Source organism: Pantherophis guttatus, chromosome 18 (assembly GCF_059756535.1).
Source record: "Pantherophis guttatus breed Tessera chromosome 18, ASM5975653v1, whole genome shotgun sequence".
NCBI classification, from domain to species: Eukaryota; Metazoa; Chordata; class Lepidosauria; order Squamata; family Colubridae; genus Pantherophis; species Pantherophis guttatus.
Window position 1 is genome coordinate 8,395,327 of NC_142080.1, and position 16,344 is coordinate 8,411,670.

Genomic DNA, 16,344 nt, shown 5'->3' on the forward strand with positions numbered 1-16,344 from the left:
AGCTCAGCCCCAGCATCAAGGTGGGGGGGTGGGGGGGGACGAGGGGGGGCAGAGAAAGTGGGGGTGCACAACATGCTACGATGGGGATGTTCGAAGCAGGTCAGGATTCCCCAAAGTTGTCGTGTTTGAGGATTGATTTCTTCCCTTCCTCTTCCCATTCCCTTTCCTTCCTTTTCTCTTTCCTTTCTTACTTCCCTTTCTCTGCTTCCCACCTCCCTCTCTTCCTCTTCCTTCTCCTCCCTTCCTCCCTCTTCTTTTCCCCTTCCTTCCTTTCTTCCCCCCTCATTCTCTTCTGCTTCCTTTTCCCTTTCCTTCTTTCTTCCTTCCCCTTATTTCTTTCCTCCCTCTCTTCCTCATCCTTTTCCTCCCTCCCTTCCTCTCTCCCTCTCCTTCCTTTTCTTCTTTATTCCTTCCTTCCCCCTCTCTTCCTCTTCCTTTTCCCCTTTTTCCTCTTCCTTCCCCTTCCTTTCTCACTTTCTTCCACTTTTTCCCTTTCCTTCCTTCTTCCTTCCCCTTCCTTCCTCGCTCTCTTCCTTTTCCTCCCTCTTTCCTTTCTTCTTTCTTCCTCCCTCTCTTCCTCTTCCTTTCCCCCTTTTTTCCTCTCCCTTCCCCTTCCTTTCTCATTTTCTTCCACCTTTTCCCTTTCCTTCCTTCTTCCTTCCCCTTTCTTCCTCCCTCTTCCTTTTCCTCCCCCTTTCCTTTCTTCTTTCTTCCTCCCTCTCTTCCTCTTCCTTTTCCCCTTCTTTTCTTTCTTCCTTCCCCTTCCTTCCTCCCACTCTTTCTCTTTCTTTTCCTTCCTTCCTAATCTCCTCCATTTCTCCTTTCCTTTCCTCTCTTTCCCCCTTCCCTCAAAAGGGGAAAGCTCCTTGGGGGTCTTGGGGGCCAGCCCGTCCCTCCCAGTACAAGTAAACTGGTGGTGAAAGTCTTTCTTTCCTGTTCCCCCACAGTCCTCTCTGAAGCTGGGGAGTCCCTGGAAGACGAATGGGATTCCATCGCCAATCTGGCATCAACTTGTAACAACATCCTGGAAGCTCTCTCCCGCGAAGGTGAGTGGCGGGAGTGGATCGATTTCCTGGGTGGATCCCTGTGGATTGATGATCCTTGGAATGGTCCGAGCTGCCTTCATCCATCTTAACATTTCTTGACCCTTCAATCTAAAGCAGCTGCAGACATTTTGAGATACGTGGACTTCAATTCCCATAATTCTGGGAGTTGAAGTCCTCACATCTCAAAATGGCTGCTGCTTGCAAACCCAGCCTTAGTATTTCCTGCTGTGACTGGCAGCATCATTTGTCACACAACTCAGGATTGGGATTCAACCGGTTTCGGGCAAACCGGGTGCTAATTTTACATCTGGTTCACCGAACCTGTAGTTGCAAGGAACGGCTGGCTCCGCCTGCTCTGCCCCTCCCAGGAGTCTCCACACAGCCCGTTTTGGCCGATTTTTCATTCGCCACCCTGGGTGGCATCACAGGAGGCTTCGGTCGGTGTAGCTCTCCAAGCTTTTCCCCTGCCTTGTTAACTACCTGGAAATGCCAGAAGTTGGAATTTAGGCTATATTTTTTTACTTGCAAAAGTTTGTTTCCTTGATTTTATTTATTTATTTATTGGTTCGATTTATATGCCACCCTTTCTCCGGAAACTCAGGGCAGCTTACAATGCGTTAAGCAATAGCCTTCATACTTTTGTATATACCTGCTTAGTAGGGCTTTCGGGCCCCCCCAAGCAGTGTTCCTTTTTATACAAAGTCAGCTTATTGCCCCCACAATCCGGGTCCTCATTTTACCTACCTCGAAAGGATGGAAGGCTGAGTCAACCTTGAGCCTGGTGAGATTTGAACTTGCAGTAATTGCAGGCAGCTGGTGCTATTTAACAGCACTTTTAGTCTGCTGCGCCATCAAGGCTCTTATAATCATGCTCATCCTCACCTCTGCCTTTTTGTTTGTGTGACTTTAGGCCAACATATCCTGGAGAATCGAGAAGGCAGCACAGGGACCCAAAGATGTGCCAGTCAGCCACAAGCCATTGATGAGTAAGAAGGAAGTGTGTGTGTGTGAGAGAGAGACTGTGTGGGTGTGTAGCTTGAGATACAACAGGAAGAATTAAAGTGGGATGGAGACCTTGCCCACCTCGTTTTCCTAGACTCTGTCCAGAACAGTGTAATTCTCAATCTTGGTAGATTTAAGGCGGGTGGACTTCAACTCCCAGAATTCCCCAGCCAGCTTGATTTAGGGTAGATAGACTACAACTCCCAGAATTCCCCAGCCAGCTTGATTTAAGATTGGTGGTCTTCAAATCCCAGAATTCCCCAGCCAGCATTCTTTAAGATGGGTGGATAGACTACAACTCTCAGAATTCCCCAGCCAGTTTGATTTAAGATCGGTGGTCTTCAAATCTCAGACTTCCCCAGCCAGCATTCTTTAAGATGGATGGACTGCAACTCTCAGAATTTAGAATAGAATAGAAGAACAGAGTTGGAAGGGACCTTGGAGGTCTTCTAGTCCAACCCCCTGCTTAGGCAGGAAACCCCACACCACTTCAGACAAATGGTTATCCAACCTCTTCTTAAAAACTCCCAGTGTTGGAACATTCACAACTTCTGGAGGGAAGTGGTTCCGCTGATTAATTGTTCTAACTGTCAGGAAATTTCTCCTTTGTTCTAAGTTGCTTCTCTCCTTGATTATTTATTTATTTATTACATGTATTTATATATTAATGGATTAATGGATTAGTTTCCATCCGTTGCTTCTTGTCCTGCCCTTGGGTGCTTTGGAGAACAGCTTGACTCCCTCTTCTTTGGGGCAGCCCCTGAGATATTGGAAGACTGCTATCCTGTCGCCCCTAGTCCTTCTCTTCATTAAACTAGACATACCCAGTTCCTGCAACCGTTCTTCGTATGTTTTAGCCTCCAGTCCCCTAATTGTCTTTATTGCTCTTCTCTGCACTCTTTCTAGAGCCGTGATGGCGAACCTATGGCATGCGTGCCACAGGTGGCACACGGAGCCATATTAGTGGGCACGCCAGCTCAGCTCTGGGACGCATGCGCGCACCGGCCAGCTGATTTTCGGGCCTTCTGGGCCCACCAGAAGTAGGGAAACAGGCTGTTTCCTGCCTCTGGAGGGCCTGGGGGGAGTGGGGAAGGCCTGGTTTCCCCCCCCCCCAGTCTCTAGAGCCTTTCTAGGAGTCTGGGGAGGGCGAAAACAGCCTTTCCCACTTCCTTGGAGGCCCTACGGAGGCTCAAAGGGCCCATTTCCCCACTCCCGGTGGGACAGGAAGTGACGTTTTTTGCTGTCCCCAGCCTCCAGAACCTCTCTAGGAGTCTGTAGGAGCCTCTCTAGGAGTCTCTGGAGGCTGGGGACAGGAAAAAAACGTGCGCGTGGGCACCTGCGCGCGCGACCCTCCCCTGCCCCCCCCCTCCTGGCACGCGATGGCAAAAAGGTTAGCCATCACTGTTCAAGAGTCTCCACATCTTTTTTACATCGTGGCGACCAAAACTGGATGCAGGATTCTAGGTGTGGCCTTATAAAGTGGTACTAACACTTCACGTGACCTTTTAAATGATTCACTTAAAAGTTATAGCAGGAAAGGCTGTAAAAATGGGGGGAAATTCACTTCTGAGGAGAAATTTTGGTCTCGATTGTGGTCGGATGTCGAGGACTAACTGCGATTAAACCAGCCTAACCCTGTTCACCTTTTAAGCCCTGCCACCTCGTGGACTCTGCCCTCAACATAACTTTAATATTTTTATTTAATAAATTAAATTAAATTTATAGCTGGCTAGGTGGCTCAGTGGCTAAGACGCTGAGCTTGTCGATCAGAAAGGTCGGCAGTTCGGCAGTTCGAATCCCTAGATTAGGTCTCTTGCATGAGCAGGGGGTTGGACTAGATGACCTCCAAGGTCCCTTCCAACTCTTACTATTATTTATTTATATCAATAATATATTTTTTTTCCCCTGGGCAGAGGTGTTCATTTCTAAAAACAGAAGCTTGGCATGGAGCCAATCTCCATATAATACTTTTCTGCGTGCAGCTCCATATGGAAGTCTAAATATTCTGAGGTAAAAAAATGTGGCTTTGTAATACAGGTAGTCCTCAGCTTAACGACCCACAATTGAAAAGCCCAAAATTGCCGTTGCTAAGTGAGACATGTGCTAAGTAAATATTTGCCCCGTTTTACGACCTCTCTTGCCACAGTTGTTAAGCGAATCGCTGCAGCTGTTAAGTTAGTCACACGGTCGTTAAGTGGAACCTGCCTTCCCTGTTGGCGTTGCTGGTCAGAAGTTCTCAAAAGGGGATCGCGTTAACTTGGGACACAGCGACGGTCATAAGTGTGAAGCAGTTGCCAAGCGTCTGAATTTTGATCACATGATCCTGGGGATTCCACAAACAAGGAGTTCTGGGAGTTGAAGTCCACAGTTGTAAAGTTGCCATAGGTGGCTTACCCCTGATTTAGTTACAGGTAGTCCTCGACTTACGACCACCATTGCGCCCGTAATTTATGTTGCTAAGTAAGACATTCGTTCAGTGAGTGTTGTCCCATTTTATGATTTTTCTTGCCACCATCGTTAAGCGAATCTGGCTTCCCCCTTGACTTTTGCTTATCAGAAGGTCGCAAAAGGGGACTTTCCAATCGTCATAAATCTGAATCCGTGGCCAAACATCTGAAGTTTGATCACGTGACCCGGGGGGGGGAGGAGAGAATACTGCAGCGGTCAGAAGTGTGAAAAAAAAAGGCCGTAAATCATCAAATTTTTTTTCCTCCAGTGCCGTTGTAACTTCGAACGGTCGTTAAACGAACCATCACAAGTCGAGGACTACCTGTACTGTTTCCAAGACGGCCCAGCCCAGAATGGGATTTAAAAAAAAAAAAAAAAAAAAAGCATACCCGAAAGCTCGCCCCGCTGGTGGGGAGGACTCAGTTCCTGGAGTGTGCTTGTTTGTGCACGCCTAGATTGACTCACAACGATCACAATCACAATCCTCTTCCCTTGCCAACCCCGTTTTCAGGTCTCAGCACGCGCTCAGCCTAGCCGACAAAGTTCTGTACTTGGAGCTCAAACTGAAGGAGCTGCAGGACGACCTTCAGAAGGTGAGGAAGAGAAACGCAGGCGAGGAAAGGAAGCCCCACCTACCCACCCAAAATCCCAGCGGGTGATGGGTGGGTCCTAGGTCTCGAACGAGGAGACTCGGGAAACAGGGGAGTCCTCTCGACTTATCGGCCGCAATTGGAAGAGGAATTTTCCACTCCTTAAGCGAGGGGGCTTGTTAAATCGACCGGTACCCGATTCAACGACCTATCTCCGCCCATGGTTGTTAAGTGAACTGCGGAAGTTGTTAAGCGAATCGTGCAAATTCATTTGCCCCCGTTGAGTTTGGATGTCAGGCGTTCACTGGGAAGCTTCTCAGCAGTCAAGTGACCTTGGGATAGGATAGGATAGGATAGGATAGGATAGGATAGGATAGGATAGGATAGGATGGGGCCGGAAGGGACCTTGGAGGTCCAGCTCCCTGCTCAAGCAGGAGAACCTATCCCATCTCAGACAAGCGACTGTCCAGTCTCGTCTTAAAAACTTCCAGTGATGGATATGGCAGCTGTCGTAAACCAGGTGCCAGTTATCCAAATTTTATTGACGTGACCTGTAGGGATGCTATCACAGCCGTAAGCGCGAGGAGGGGCGGCTATATGTCCCTTCCCCCCCCCCCGCAGCGCTGTTGTAACTTCGAACGGCCATTAAACAAACGGTTACAAGTCGAGACGTACCCAATTCCTGCAATTAACGTTTGTGCATTCCGGGACGCGACGTAAAACGGGCCACTGTGCTAATTTTATTTCTTGTGCGCCATTTGAAAGAATAAAATGCAACGCCTAGAAATTAATACGCAAAGGCCCGGCGGGACCGATTTACAGCCGGTTTGGATGCTGTGATCCAAGTTTTTAGGCCAGAAATGTGAATTTTTATTTTTTATAGTCTCGGTCCTCAGCGTAGGATGCCTCCTGGGTGACTTTTGGGCCTGTCTCTCAGCCCAAGAAAGCCACTTCCGAAAACTTTGCCAGGAAAACGGCAGGGACTCATCCCGGCTGTCGCCAGGCCTCGAAGGAGGTGCTGAGTGAGCCGTAACATTCGGAGCTGTCCTTCCATCATGAAATAACTTTAATTAAACAGAGCACTCCTCTGTTTTTTTAAAAAAAGCCACTAATTGAGAAATCTTGTCCCTTCCCTGCAAATCTCTCTCTCTCTCTCTTTTTTCTTTTTTGCAAATCTCTCCAAAGCCAGGTTCTTCTTTTTTCCAGACAATTCTGCAGCTCGCCCACACGCAGACATGTCTCCTGAGGTCACTGCTGGGTTTCTCTGCTTTAATCCAGCAGGGTTTTGTTTAAACCCTTTGAATCATACGGAGGGGAAATTTTCTTCTTCGGGAGAGGTGAATCCACCCAGCCTGATCCTCCTTGCAGACAGCTGGTCCTTTGCATCCTTTTAGAAGGTCGTTGAGGCCACTTGGAGGTTTCTGTCCTCAGGGTCACCTGAGTAGTTTAAATGGTTCCTGTAGTCTGCAATTTTTCTCCAGAAATCCATTCCCGGAGGACACAGATAAATCTTCAAATAGCCTCAACGACCCTCTAAAAGGATGCAAATGACCAGCTGTCTGCAAGGAGGATCAATCCTTCCCTTCCCCGCCATCCTTGTCAGACAGTGGTGGGATTCAAGTAATTTAACAACCGGTTCTCTCCCCTAATGATTTCTTCCAACAACCAGTTTGCCAAACTGCTCAGAAAGTTAACAACCGGTTCTCCCGAAGTGCTGCGAACCGGCTGAATCCCACCACTGCAAGTCAGAGCGGAAGAAGCTCCTTGGATGAGAAGCGAAACGTCTTCAAAGAAAAACCAGAAAGTCCAGTTGCCTCTTGGAAAAAAGCCATCGTGACCTGGATGACGGAGAATCTCCATAGACATCTAGTTTTGCTTTCCCGTGTCACGATATTAAAAAGATGTTGAGATGCTAGAAACAGTGCAGAGAAGAGCAAAAGCAAGACGATTAGAGGAGCAGAGGCTTAAAAATACCATAAACGGTTGCAGGAATTGGGTAGGTCTAATCTAACGAAGAGAAGGTGATATGATAGCTATCTTCTCATATTTGAGGGGCTGCCGCCAAAAGAAGGGGGGGGCCAACCTATTTTCCAAAGCCCCCAGAAGGCAGGACTAGAAGCAACAGATGGAAAATAATCAAGGAGAGAAGCAACCTGGAATGAAGGAGAAACTTCCTAACTGTGAAAACTATTAACCAGTGGAACAGCTTGCCACCAGAAGCTGTGGGTGCTTCATCACTGGAGGTTTTTTAAGAAGAGACTGGACAACCATTTGCCCAGAATGGTATAGTGCCATGATGGCGAACCTATGGCACGCATGCCAGAAGTGGCACGCAGAGCCGTTGCCCATTGCTTTCCGGCGTGCCGGCTAGCTGGGCTTCGCGCACACATGCGTGCCAGAGATGGGAAAACCAGGTGGCAGGTGCACATGCATACACTGGAAACCGGAAGATCAACTTCCTGGCGTGCACATGAGTACCGGGCAGCTGTTTTTCCAGTTTCCGGCACGCACACATTCCTGTTTCGGCATTCGGTGCCGAAAAGGTTTGCCAACACTGGTATAGAGTCTCCTCTATGCTTTGAGTAGGGGGCTGGACTAGATGTCCTCCAAGTCCCTTCCAACTATGTTATTGTTTGCTTCAGTTGATCAACGAAGCGGAAAGGAAAACACAGGTGGGCCAGGCCAGTTCCCTCCCTCTCTTCCCCGCCAACAATCTGGGGGAATTCTGAAGTTCACTTATCTTAGAGTCGCCACTGGCCTATGTCATCATCCCAGCTAGCATTTGCATGTCTGAACGGAGCCCAAGGGAGCTTAAAATAGCTGCCTTAGAAGAATAGATAAGTCATAAACTGCAGGAATTTGTCTAGGCTGTATCACCAGGAATTTAAAAAAAAAAAAACTGACTTGAAGGCACACGCACAGATACATACCCAAAAAATATACGAACAATCCCAAGCTTGCTTTCACAAGTTGGGGATTCCCAATGTCTTGAATTCTGCATCTGATACTTAGAAATGAGATTTGGGAGGTACAACTTGAATGCAGTAGGAACGAATGCAAAAATAGATCAGAGCCAGATATGAGAGGGCCCCAAAGGCAGAATGTGACACATATCAAGGAAAATATATTTAAAAAGGGGGGGGGGGATTGCAGAGTTTTGCAGAGAGAGAGACACACACACACAAAAATTGACTCACAAAATAAGCACAGCCTGCGGGCAGAAGACGGGGAAAACAAGAGGAAGTTGTGGTTGGCTGGAGTTAACAGCGTTCCTGGGAAAAGAGAAGGGAGAAATTAAAAGGACCGACAGAAAATAAATATCAATAACAATAAAGCGGAATATGGGCATGATACCAATTGCAGGAACCCAAAGTCGGTATAAACTGATTTTAGCTCTGCTTGCTTTATTTTGCTTTTAATCTCGGGCATTTTAAGAAATGGCAATGGGAATGTTTTCTCCATTTTAGCAACGTTGAGATACGTGGACTTCAACTCCCAGAATTCCCCAGCCAGCATGAATTCTGGGAGTTGAAGTCCCCATGTCTTTCAAGTTGCAAGTTTTGAAAAACACTGCTCTAAAATAAATGAGTAGTTCCTTCCTTCCTTTCTTCCTTCCTTCCTTCCTTCCTTCCTCCCTCTGTCCCTCCCTCCTTCCTTCCCTTTCTCCTTCCTTCTTTCTCATTCCTTCATTCCCTTTTTTCTTCCTTCCTTCACTTCACCTTCCTTCCCTTTCTCCCTCCTCCTTTCTCCTTCTCTTTTTCCTTCCTTCCTTCACTTTCACCTTCCTTCCTTCCCTTTCTCCCTCCTTCTTTCTCATTCCTTCATTCCCTTTTTCCTTCCTTCACTTTCACCTTCCTTTCTTCCCTTTCTCCCTCCTCCTTTCTCATTCCTTCCTTCTCTTTTTCCTTCTTTCCTTCACTTTCACCTTCTTTCCTTCCTTCCTTGACTTTTACCTTCCTTCTCTTTTTCCTTCCTTCCGTTACTTTCTCCTTCCCTCCATCCCTTCTTCCTTCCTTCTTTCTCATTCCTTCCTTCACTTTCACCTTCCTTCCTTCCCTCTCTCCTTCCTTCCCTTTCTCCCTCCTTTCTCATTCCTTCCTTCCTTCTCTTTTTCCTTCCTTCCTTCACTTTCACCTTCTTCCTTCTCTTTTTCCTTCCTCCCTTCACTTTCTCCCTCCCTCCTTTCCTTTCTCCCTCCTTCTTTCTCATTCCTTCCTTCTCTTTTTCCTTCCTTCCTTCACTTTCACCTTCCTTCCCTCCCTTCTTCCCAACCAGTGGTGAAATGTAAAATTCATTACTACTGGTTCTGTGGCGTGGCTTGGTGGGGGGGGGGGTAATGTGACTGGGTGGGCATGGCCAACTTTTTTTTTTTTTACTTTTAAAAGCATTTTCTCTACAACCTTAAGAGGTTGTAGAAAAAAATGCTTTTAAAAGTCTCTGATGATCCTAGCTGAGCCGCATGATCATCAGAGGCTTTTTTTTTTTTTTTTTAACTTTTAAAGGCATTTCTTCGGCCGAAGAGATTGTAGAAAAAATGCTTTTAAACGTTAAAAAAAAAAAGCCTCTGATGTGATCGTGCAGCTCAGCTGGGCATGGGGAGGGCAGGGATTTTTGCTACCAGTTCTCCGAACCACCCGCCTCCATCGCTACCAGATTGGGCGATCCGGTCCGAACCGGGAGCATTTCACCCCTGCTCCCAACCTATTTCTTCCTTCCTTCCTGATTTTATTTTATTGGCTCAGTGGGAGCCGACGGGTGGTGGGTGGCCAGTGGGCGAGCATCCCAAAACAAGGAAAACATTTCAACAGAAACAAAACTAAAAACCTAGCAGGGCAAAGGAAAAAAAAAAGAAGAAGAAGCAGTGACCTCGATCTGATTTCAAATGGGAAAAAAATAAATAAATAAAGAGAGAGAGAGAGCGCCATGCAAAAAAACAGAAATACGTCATGCAAAAAAATCTGCCAGGAAATAAGATTATTTTGGTTCTGGAAGAGAAAAAAAAAACAGGAGAAAGAAGAATTCAGGGTGTGGTTCAAAAAACGAAGCTTGTCGTTTTATCCATTTTTATCCCGTCAGTATTAAGAGTTTGCATGTCAGCCTTTGCTGCTGATCTCGGGGAAGGCGGTGGGTCGCAGGGGGTAGGTTTTACTTACCTTTAGCACCGGTTCGCTGCACTCACACGCTGTCCGCACTTGCGGTTTGCTCTCTCGCACACCTTCCACGCATGCGCCCAGCAGTAGAGGGTTTCAATTTAGTTTGCTACAGGCTCGCATGTGCAGAAGCATCCGGGTAGGTGAACGGAGCTTCTTGCCACTGCTGCTACAGATTCGCCCGAACCGGGGCGAACCGGTAGCAACTCACCACTGGCATCCAGCCTCCAAAACGTGCCTAAATAGCACAACTTGGAGCCGGGGCAGGTGGGCAGGCCTACCAATACCACCTCTAGGTGGGTGGGTTAAGGGACAGTCACAGAGCCCCCTCCTGATGATGTCATTAAAGTAGGCGGAGTCACAATCCCAGACCCTTGATTTTAAATCACAACAAATCAATTCTGTTGCGAATTTGGTTTTGCAAACGGTAGGAATTTATTCTCTCTATAAAAAGATAACGTAGTATATTTACGTAGTCCTATCCTGAACAGCCATTCGTTTAGTGACCTATCGAAGATACAACGGCACTGAAAATAGTGACTTAACGATCCACTTTACACACGACTGTTACAGCATTCCCCAGTGGTCAAAATTCAGATGCTGGGCAGCTGGCTCATACTTATGACGGTCGCAGTGTCCCCGTGGGGGGGGAGGGGTCACGTGATCCGCTTTTGCGACCTTCTGATGAGCAAAGTCAATGAGGAAGCCAGATCCACTTAACAACCATGTCACTAACTTAACAAATGCAGTGATTCACGTCACAAGTGTGGCAAGGAAGGTCGTAAAACGGAGGAAAACTCCTTTCTCACTCGGCAACCTAAACTTGGGATACAATTGCGGTCGTAAGTCGAGGACTACCTGTATAACGTATTTGATTTTCATCCACGCAATATTTGAGTCAGCACTGGGTCATTGTGATAATTTTTTGTATTGCTCTTTATTTTATAGACAAGTGTTTGTCAGTGCAAAAAGATTGGGGTTATCTCATTATCTCATAAACTTTTCCTTTCTCTTTTTTGTGAATATTTCCTATGATGGTCTCAGGTTCCCAGCATGTTTAAAGGCTGAATTTGGCTTGGACTATTCAGAGATTTGCGACTTAACATCTAGTTAAAATCAGTTTCTGGCCATTTCTCTCTCTCTCTCCCTTTTTTTTTTTTTCTTATATAATTCCTTCCAATTTTTCTTCTGGCGCCTTTTCGGATGCCAAAGTGCCCTGTTAATTTTCTCTTGGTTTAGCAAACCATCAAGTTTCTTGCAAATTAATTCTGTACGGGCTTATTTTTTTTAATTTTATTTTTATTTAGAAATTGTTCAAAGTTACGACGGACACCCCCCCCAAAAAAAAGGTACTTATGACCTCCCCTCCGCCGTCACATGACTGCCCCCCATTTATAGCCATTTGCAACATCCTGTGATGAGACCACAATTTAATCATGTTTTTTTCCCCAAAAAACAGCATTTGCTTCCCATCTTCCGGCAAAAATGCCCCCTAGTGAACAGTATGTTTGCTTAACGACCGCTGGGGGGAAAAAAAACTAAAAAGGCCATAAAATCGAGTCCGTCTCATGATGACACACTTTTCGACGGTCATGACTTATGACTGCAATGGGCAGGCTCCGTTATGGTTGTAAATCGAGGAGTATCTGTAAAATCAATTAAAAATATCAAAGCACATGGACGTTCCAGACTAAAACAATCATAAAGGCCACAAGAAATCTTTCTTTTTTGGGGGGGTCTTAGTCTGTTGAATTCCTAAAAGAAAATGGGATGTGAATTCTCCAAAGCATATTTCTCAAATTTGCAAGGAAGGAAGGAGAGAGAAAGGAAAGAAGCAGGGAAGAAGAGAAGGGAAGGAAGGAGTGAGGGAGAATGAGAGATGGAAAGAGAAAAAAGAAAGGAGAGAGAAAGGAAAGGGAAGAAGGGAAGGAAGGAGTGAGAGAATGAGAAATGGAAAGAAAAAAGGAAGGAAGGAAGGAGAGAAGGAAGTGGAGTGAGAGAAGGAAGGAAGGAGAGAGAAAAAGGAAAGCAGGGGAGAAGAAGGAAGTGAGGGAGAATGAGAGATGGAAAGAAAAAAGGAAGGAAGGAATGAGAAGGAAGTGGAGTGAGGGAAGGAAGGAGAGAGAGAAGAAGCAGGGAAGAAAAGCGGGAAGGAAGGGAGAATGAGAGATGGAAAGAGAAAAAAGGAAGAACGGAAGAAAGGAATGAGAAAAGGAAGTGGAGTGAGGAAGGAAGGAAGAGAAAAGAAAAGAAAGAAGGAAGGGAAGGAAGGCATGAGGGAGAATGAAATGGAAAGAAAAAAGGAAGGAAGGAATGAGAAGGAAGCGGAGTGAGGGAGAAGGAAGGAAGGAAAGGAGAATGAGGGATGGAGAGGAAGGATAAAGCAAAAAGGAAGTAAGGCAGGGAGGGAGAAGGAAGGAGAATGAGGGAGGAAGAGAAAAAAGAAAGGGAAGAAGAAAAGGGAAGGAAGGATTGAGGGAGAATGAGAGATGGAAAGAAAAGAAGGAAGGAATGAGAGAAAAGGAGGTGGAGTGAGGGAGAAGGAGGGAAGGGAAGAATGAGGGATGGAGAGAGGAACGAAGGAAGGAAGGATAGAGCAAAAAGGAAGTAAGGAGGGAGGGAGGGACAAGGAAGGAGAATGAGGGATGGAGAGAAAAGGAAGGAGAAGAAGAAAGAAAGAAAAAATTCTTATTTATTTCATAGCGGTGTTTCTCAGCCTCGCAACTTGCGGACTTCAACTCCCAGAATCCCTGCTAACCTGGGGAATTCTGGGAGTTGCAGTCCACCCATCTTAAAGCTGCCCATTTGGGAAGTGCCGCTAAAGGAAAGGATTGATCGGCGAACATCCTTTGAACTTAACAAAACACCATGACATCAGCTCCAAATTTTTCGGCGTGTGCGTTTTCCCAGTTAGGGAAAACTTTGCCACCCGATTTGAACAATAGACCGTAGCCAGGATTATTATCCTCAAGGCTGGGCACGGGGTTGATGAAGCCCCTTCCCCACCCAATCCCCATTCTGACCTCCTTTTTTCTTTCCTCCCCCCCCCCCTTTGCAGGAAAAAGCTGAAAAAGCCGCTCTGCAAGCCGAAATGCAAACCCTCCAGCAAAACACCATGCGACTGAAAGAGGCGTCGGAGACAGCCGCGGCCCAACTCAGCCAGGTCACCCAGATGTTGGGGGGAGGTTCCTCTGGCCCCCACTGCCCGTGAGGGGACATCCTCACCCACCCTACAGCCAGCCACCTCCTCTCTGGCCCAGCCCTGGACGGCTCACCCGACTTTCTCCCTTGGGAAAAGGACACCACCAGGAGATCCAAGAAGCTGGTGGTTGTTTGTGAGGGGGGGGGAAAAAAACCCGCCACTCGCAGAGCCTTGCATCTGTCTGGAAGTTCAGCTCTATCTCCTGTTTGTCGAGCGGGGAAAGGGGGGGGCTGCCTTTTCCCCCAAAAATTGAGCGGGGAGGGAGGCGAAGAGGGTTGGATCATTGAAAGAGAAAAGGCCCATGTGTCTGGTCAGTGCTTTTCGACTATTCGGGGCCCATCGCTCCCATCGCCGCCTCTTCGAAGCGCGCCTAGTTTTGCCACCGTCCTCAGGTTCAGCTGGGCGTTGTTTGGGAACTTGGGGTCAAAGGCCCGCCCTCCCCAAAACCCTCCTCGTTGGGGGCGCAGAGAAGAAGGGTCACCTGAGATTCCTGCCTGCCTTCAACCTGTTCCAAAATTGCCAAAATTCAGCCACGGATTTTTATTTTATTTTATTATTATTATTATTTTTGCAGGGGTCTCCGCCGAGCCCCTGGGGGAAGGAGCCCCCCCCCTCCGTGTCTTCAGCGTGGAAAAGGACACGTTGGGGGGGGTCAAAACCGATAAAATGGCAATAATTGCAAAATGGCTTCCAGGCGGAATGGGTTTCCCGCCGAAGATTTGGACGCTGGGGAAACCTCTTGGATTTTAATCTTCCATTTCTCTTCCCCCAACCTACCCCAACCGCACTGTCTGGGACGGGACGGCGTGCTTCCGATTCAGTTTACTGTGAATTATTATTATTATTTTTTTGAAAGCTGTGATAGGACTAACCTCCCCCCCTCCCCTTCGCCCCCCCCCCCAAAAAAATATATTGTCCTGTCCGGTTCTTCCTTTCACCTGTACACCTTAACCTGTAGAGGCTCCTGTAGAATGGGGTGAGGTCCCCGGGGTCTGGTCTGCCCCGGATTTTGTCCTCCCAGCATCAGCCCACCCCACCCCAAAATGGTGCTATCCATAACTTAGTTTTCCATTCCTCTTTGTTCATATCCCCGACCCTTTTGGGTGCGGGGCCCATTTTCTGGAGCTCTTCTGTGTCTCTGTAGTCTGTCCGTCTTTCCTTCCTTCCCTTTTTTTTCTTTCCTCTTCTATTTATTTTCCTTTCCCTCCCCCTTCTTCCCTTCCTTCCTTCTTTCATTCCTTCAGTATTTAGTTTCTTCCTTTCCTCTCCTTCCTTCCCTCCTTCCTTCTTTCATTTCTTCACTACTTCCTTCCTCTCCCTTCTTTCCTTCCGTTCCTTCCTTCTTTCATTCACTATTTCCTTCCCTCACCTCCAATCCTTCCCCTCTTCCTTCCTTCATCCCTCCCTCCCTTCCTTTCATTCACTATTTCCTTCCTTCTCTCTCCTCCTCTCTTCCTTCCTTCTTTCATTCACTATTTCCTTCCCTCACCTCCAATCCTTCCTCTCTTCCTTCCTTCATCCCTCCCTCCCTTCCTTTCATTCACTATTTCCTTCCTTCCCTCCCCTTCCTCCCTTCCTTTCATTATTTTCTTCATTCCCTCTCCTTCCTTTCTTCTGTCTCTCTCCTGTCTTCCTTCCTTCCTTCCTCCTTTCATTCACTATTTCCTTCCTTCCCTCTCCTCTCCTCCTTCCTTCTTTCATTCACTATTTCCTTCCCTCACCTCCAATCCTTTCTCTCTTCCTTCCTCCCTCCCTTCCTTTCATTCATTACTTTCTTCATTCCCTCTCCTTCCTTTCTTCTGTCTCTCTCCTGTCTTCCTTCCTTCCATCCTTCTTCCATTCACTATTTCCTTCCTTCCTTCCCTCTCCTCCCTCCCTCCTTCCCTTCCCCTCTCCTCTCTGTTCTTTTCTCTTCTCCTTCCCTTCCTCCCCTCCAACTTCTTCACCTCCTCTTTCCTTCCTTCCTTCCCCCTTCCCAGTTGTAGTTAAAGGAAGGCGTGAATTCCTTGTCCGGCCTTTGCCAAGGGCTGCATTTGAACTGAATGTACAGATTTTCCCCCTCTTCTTCGTGCAATAAATAGTCTTCATTCACAGCTCCACTTCTGCTTCCCTTCTCATCCTTGTGGGGACCCCGGAATTGGGGGGGGGGTTGTTCAATCCAGGGAGGGCAAAGGGAAACCAGGATGAACCAACAATGGTTAAGACTTCCCTCTGCAGGACTTCCATCTGGAAAGACGATCAGCCCGGCTTCCCCCACCCCACCCTCCCTCCCTCCCTTCCCCCTCCCTCCTTTTGTGTGGGGCCCAGAGCCCCTCCTCAACCCCCTCCCCATCTCAGTATTCCAGCTTTGGCACCCTCCCTGGGGTTTTGCATCCCAACGCCCCAGGGCAACGCAGATCTTGGCTTGTTCAGACTCGCCGGCCTGGCCTGCTATGTATTTAGCGGTTGGGTTCGGCCATGTAATTAAGTGGGCTCAACCTTCGGCTTGGCTGAGTTTTTGACTCCCTTCCCTTCTCCTCTCCTCTCCTCCCTTCCCCAGCTGCGACAGAGACCTTGTGGGACCTTCAACAGTGGAGGTTTTTCAGAAGAGGCTTGATCTGAAATGATAGAGGTAGTCCTCGACTTATGACCACAACGGAGCCCCCAATTCCTCTTTGCGGAGGGAGAAATTGGTTGAGTTTTGCCCCATTTTATGACTCCTCTTGCCACGTTTGTTAAGTGAATCTCTGTAGTTATATACATATATACAGACAGACAGATAGAGGATAGATAGATAGGTGATAGATGATAGACGGACTGACAGAGATGATAGATTGACTGACAGATTATAGATATGATGGATGGATGGACAGATGGATGATAGATGATGGATGGATAGAGAGAGAAATAGAGGATAGATAGATGAT

General features: G+C 47.4%; 1 protein-coding gene across 4 annotated transcripts in view; it reads left to right on the forward strand.

Moving 5' to 3' along the window:
* Positions 1–15,537, forward strand: part of SIPA1 (signal-induced proliferation-associated 1) — a 55,149-nt gene extending 39,612 nt beyond the window's left edge. The window contains exons 13-17 of one of the 4 annotated variants that reach the window (XM_087880964.1): positions 948–1,046; positions 1,957–2,032; positions 5,008–5,089; positions 11,544–11,585; positions 13,295–15,537. In XM_087880964.1, the coding sequence (XP_087737090.1) occupies positions 948–1,046; positions 1,957–2,032; positions 5,008–5,089; positions 11,544–11,585; positions 13,295–13,447 (452 nt within the window). In that variant the 3' untranslated portion in view covers positions 13,448–15,537. Of the gene's footprint in view, positions 1–947; positions 1,047–1,956; positions 2,033–4,764; positions 4,889–5,007; positions 5,090–11,543; positions 11,586–13,294 lie in introns of those variants that run through there. The other 3 variants (XM_060694350.2, XM_060694352.2, XM_087880966.1) reach the window with 3 other exon arrangements.
* The last annotated feature ends 807 nt before the right edge of the window (positions 15,538–16,344 follow it).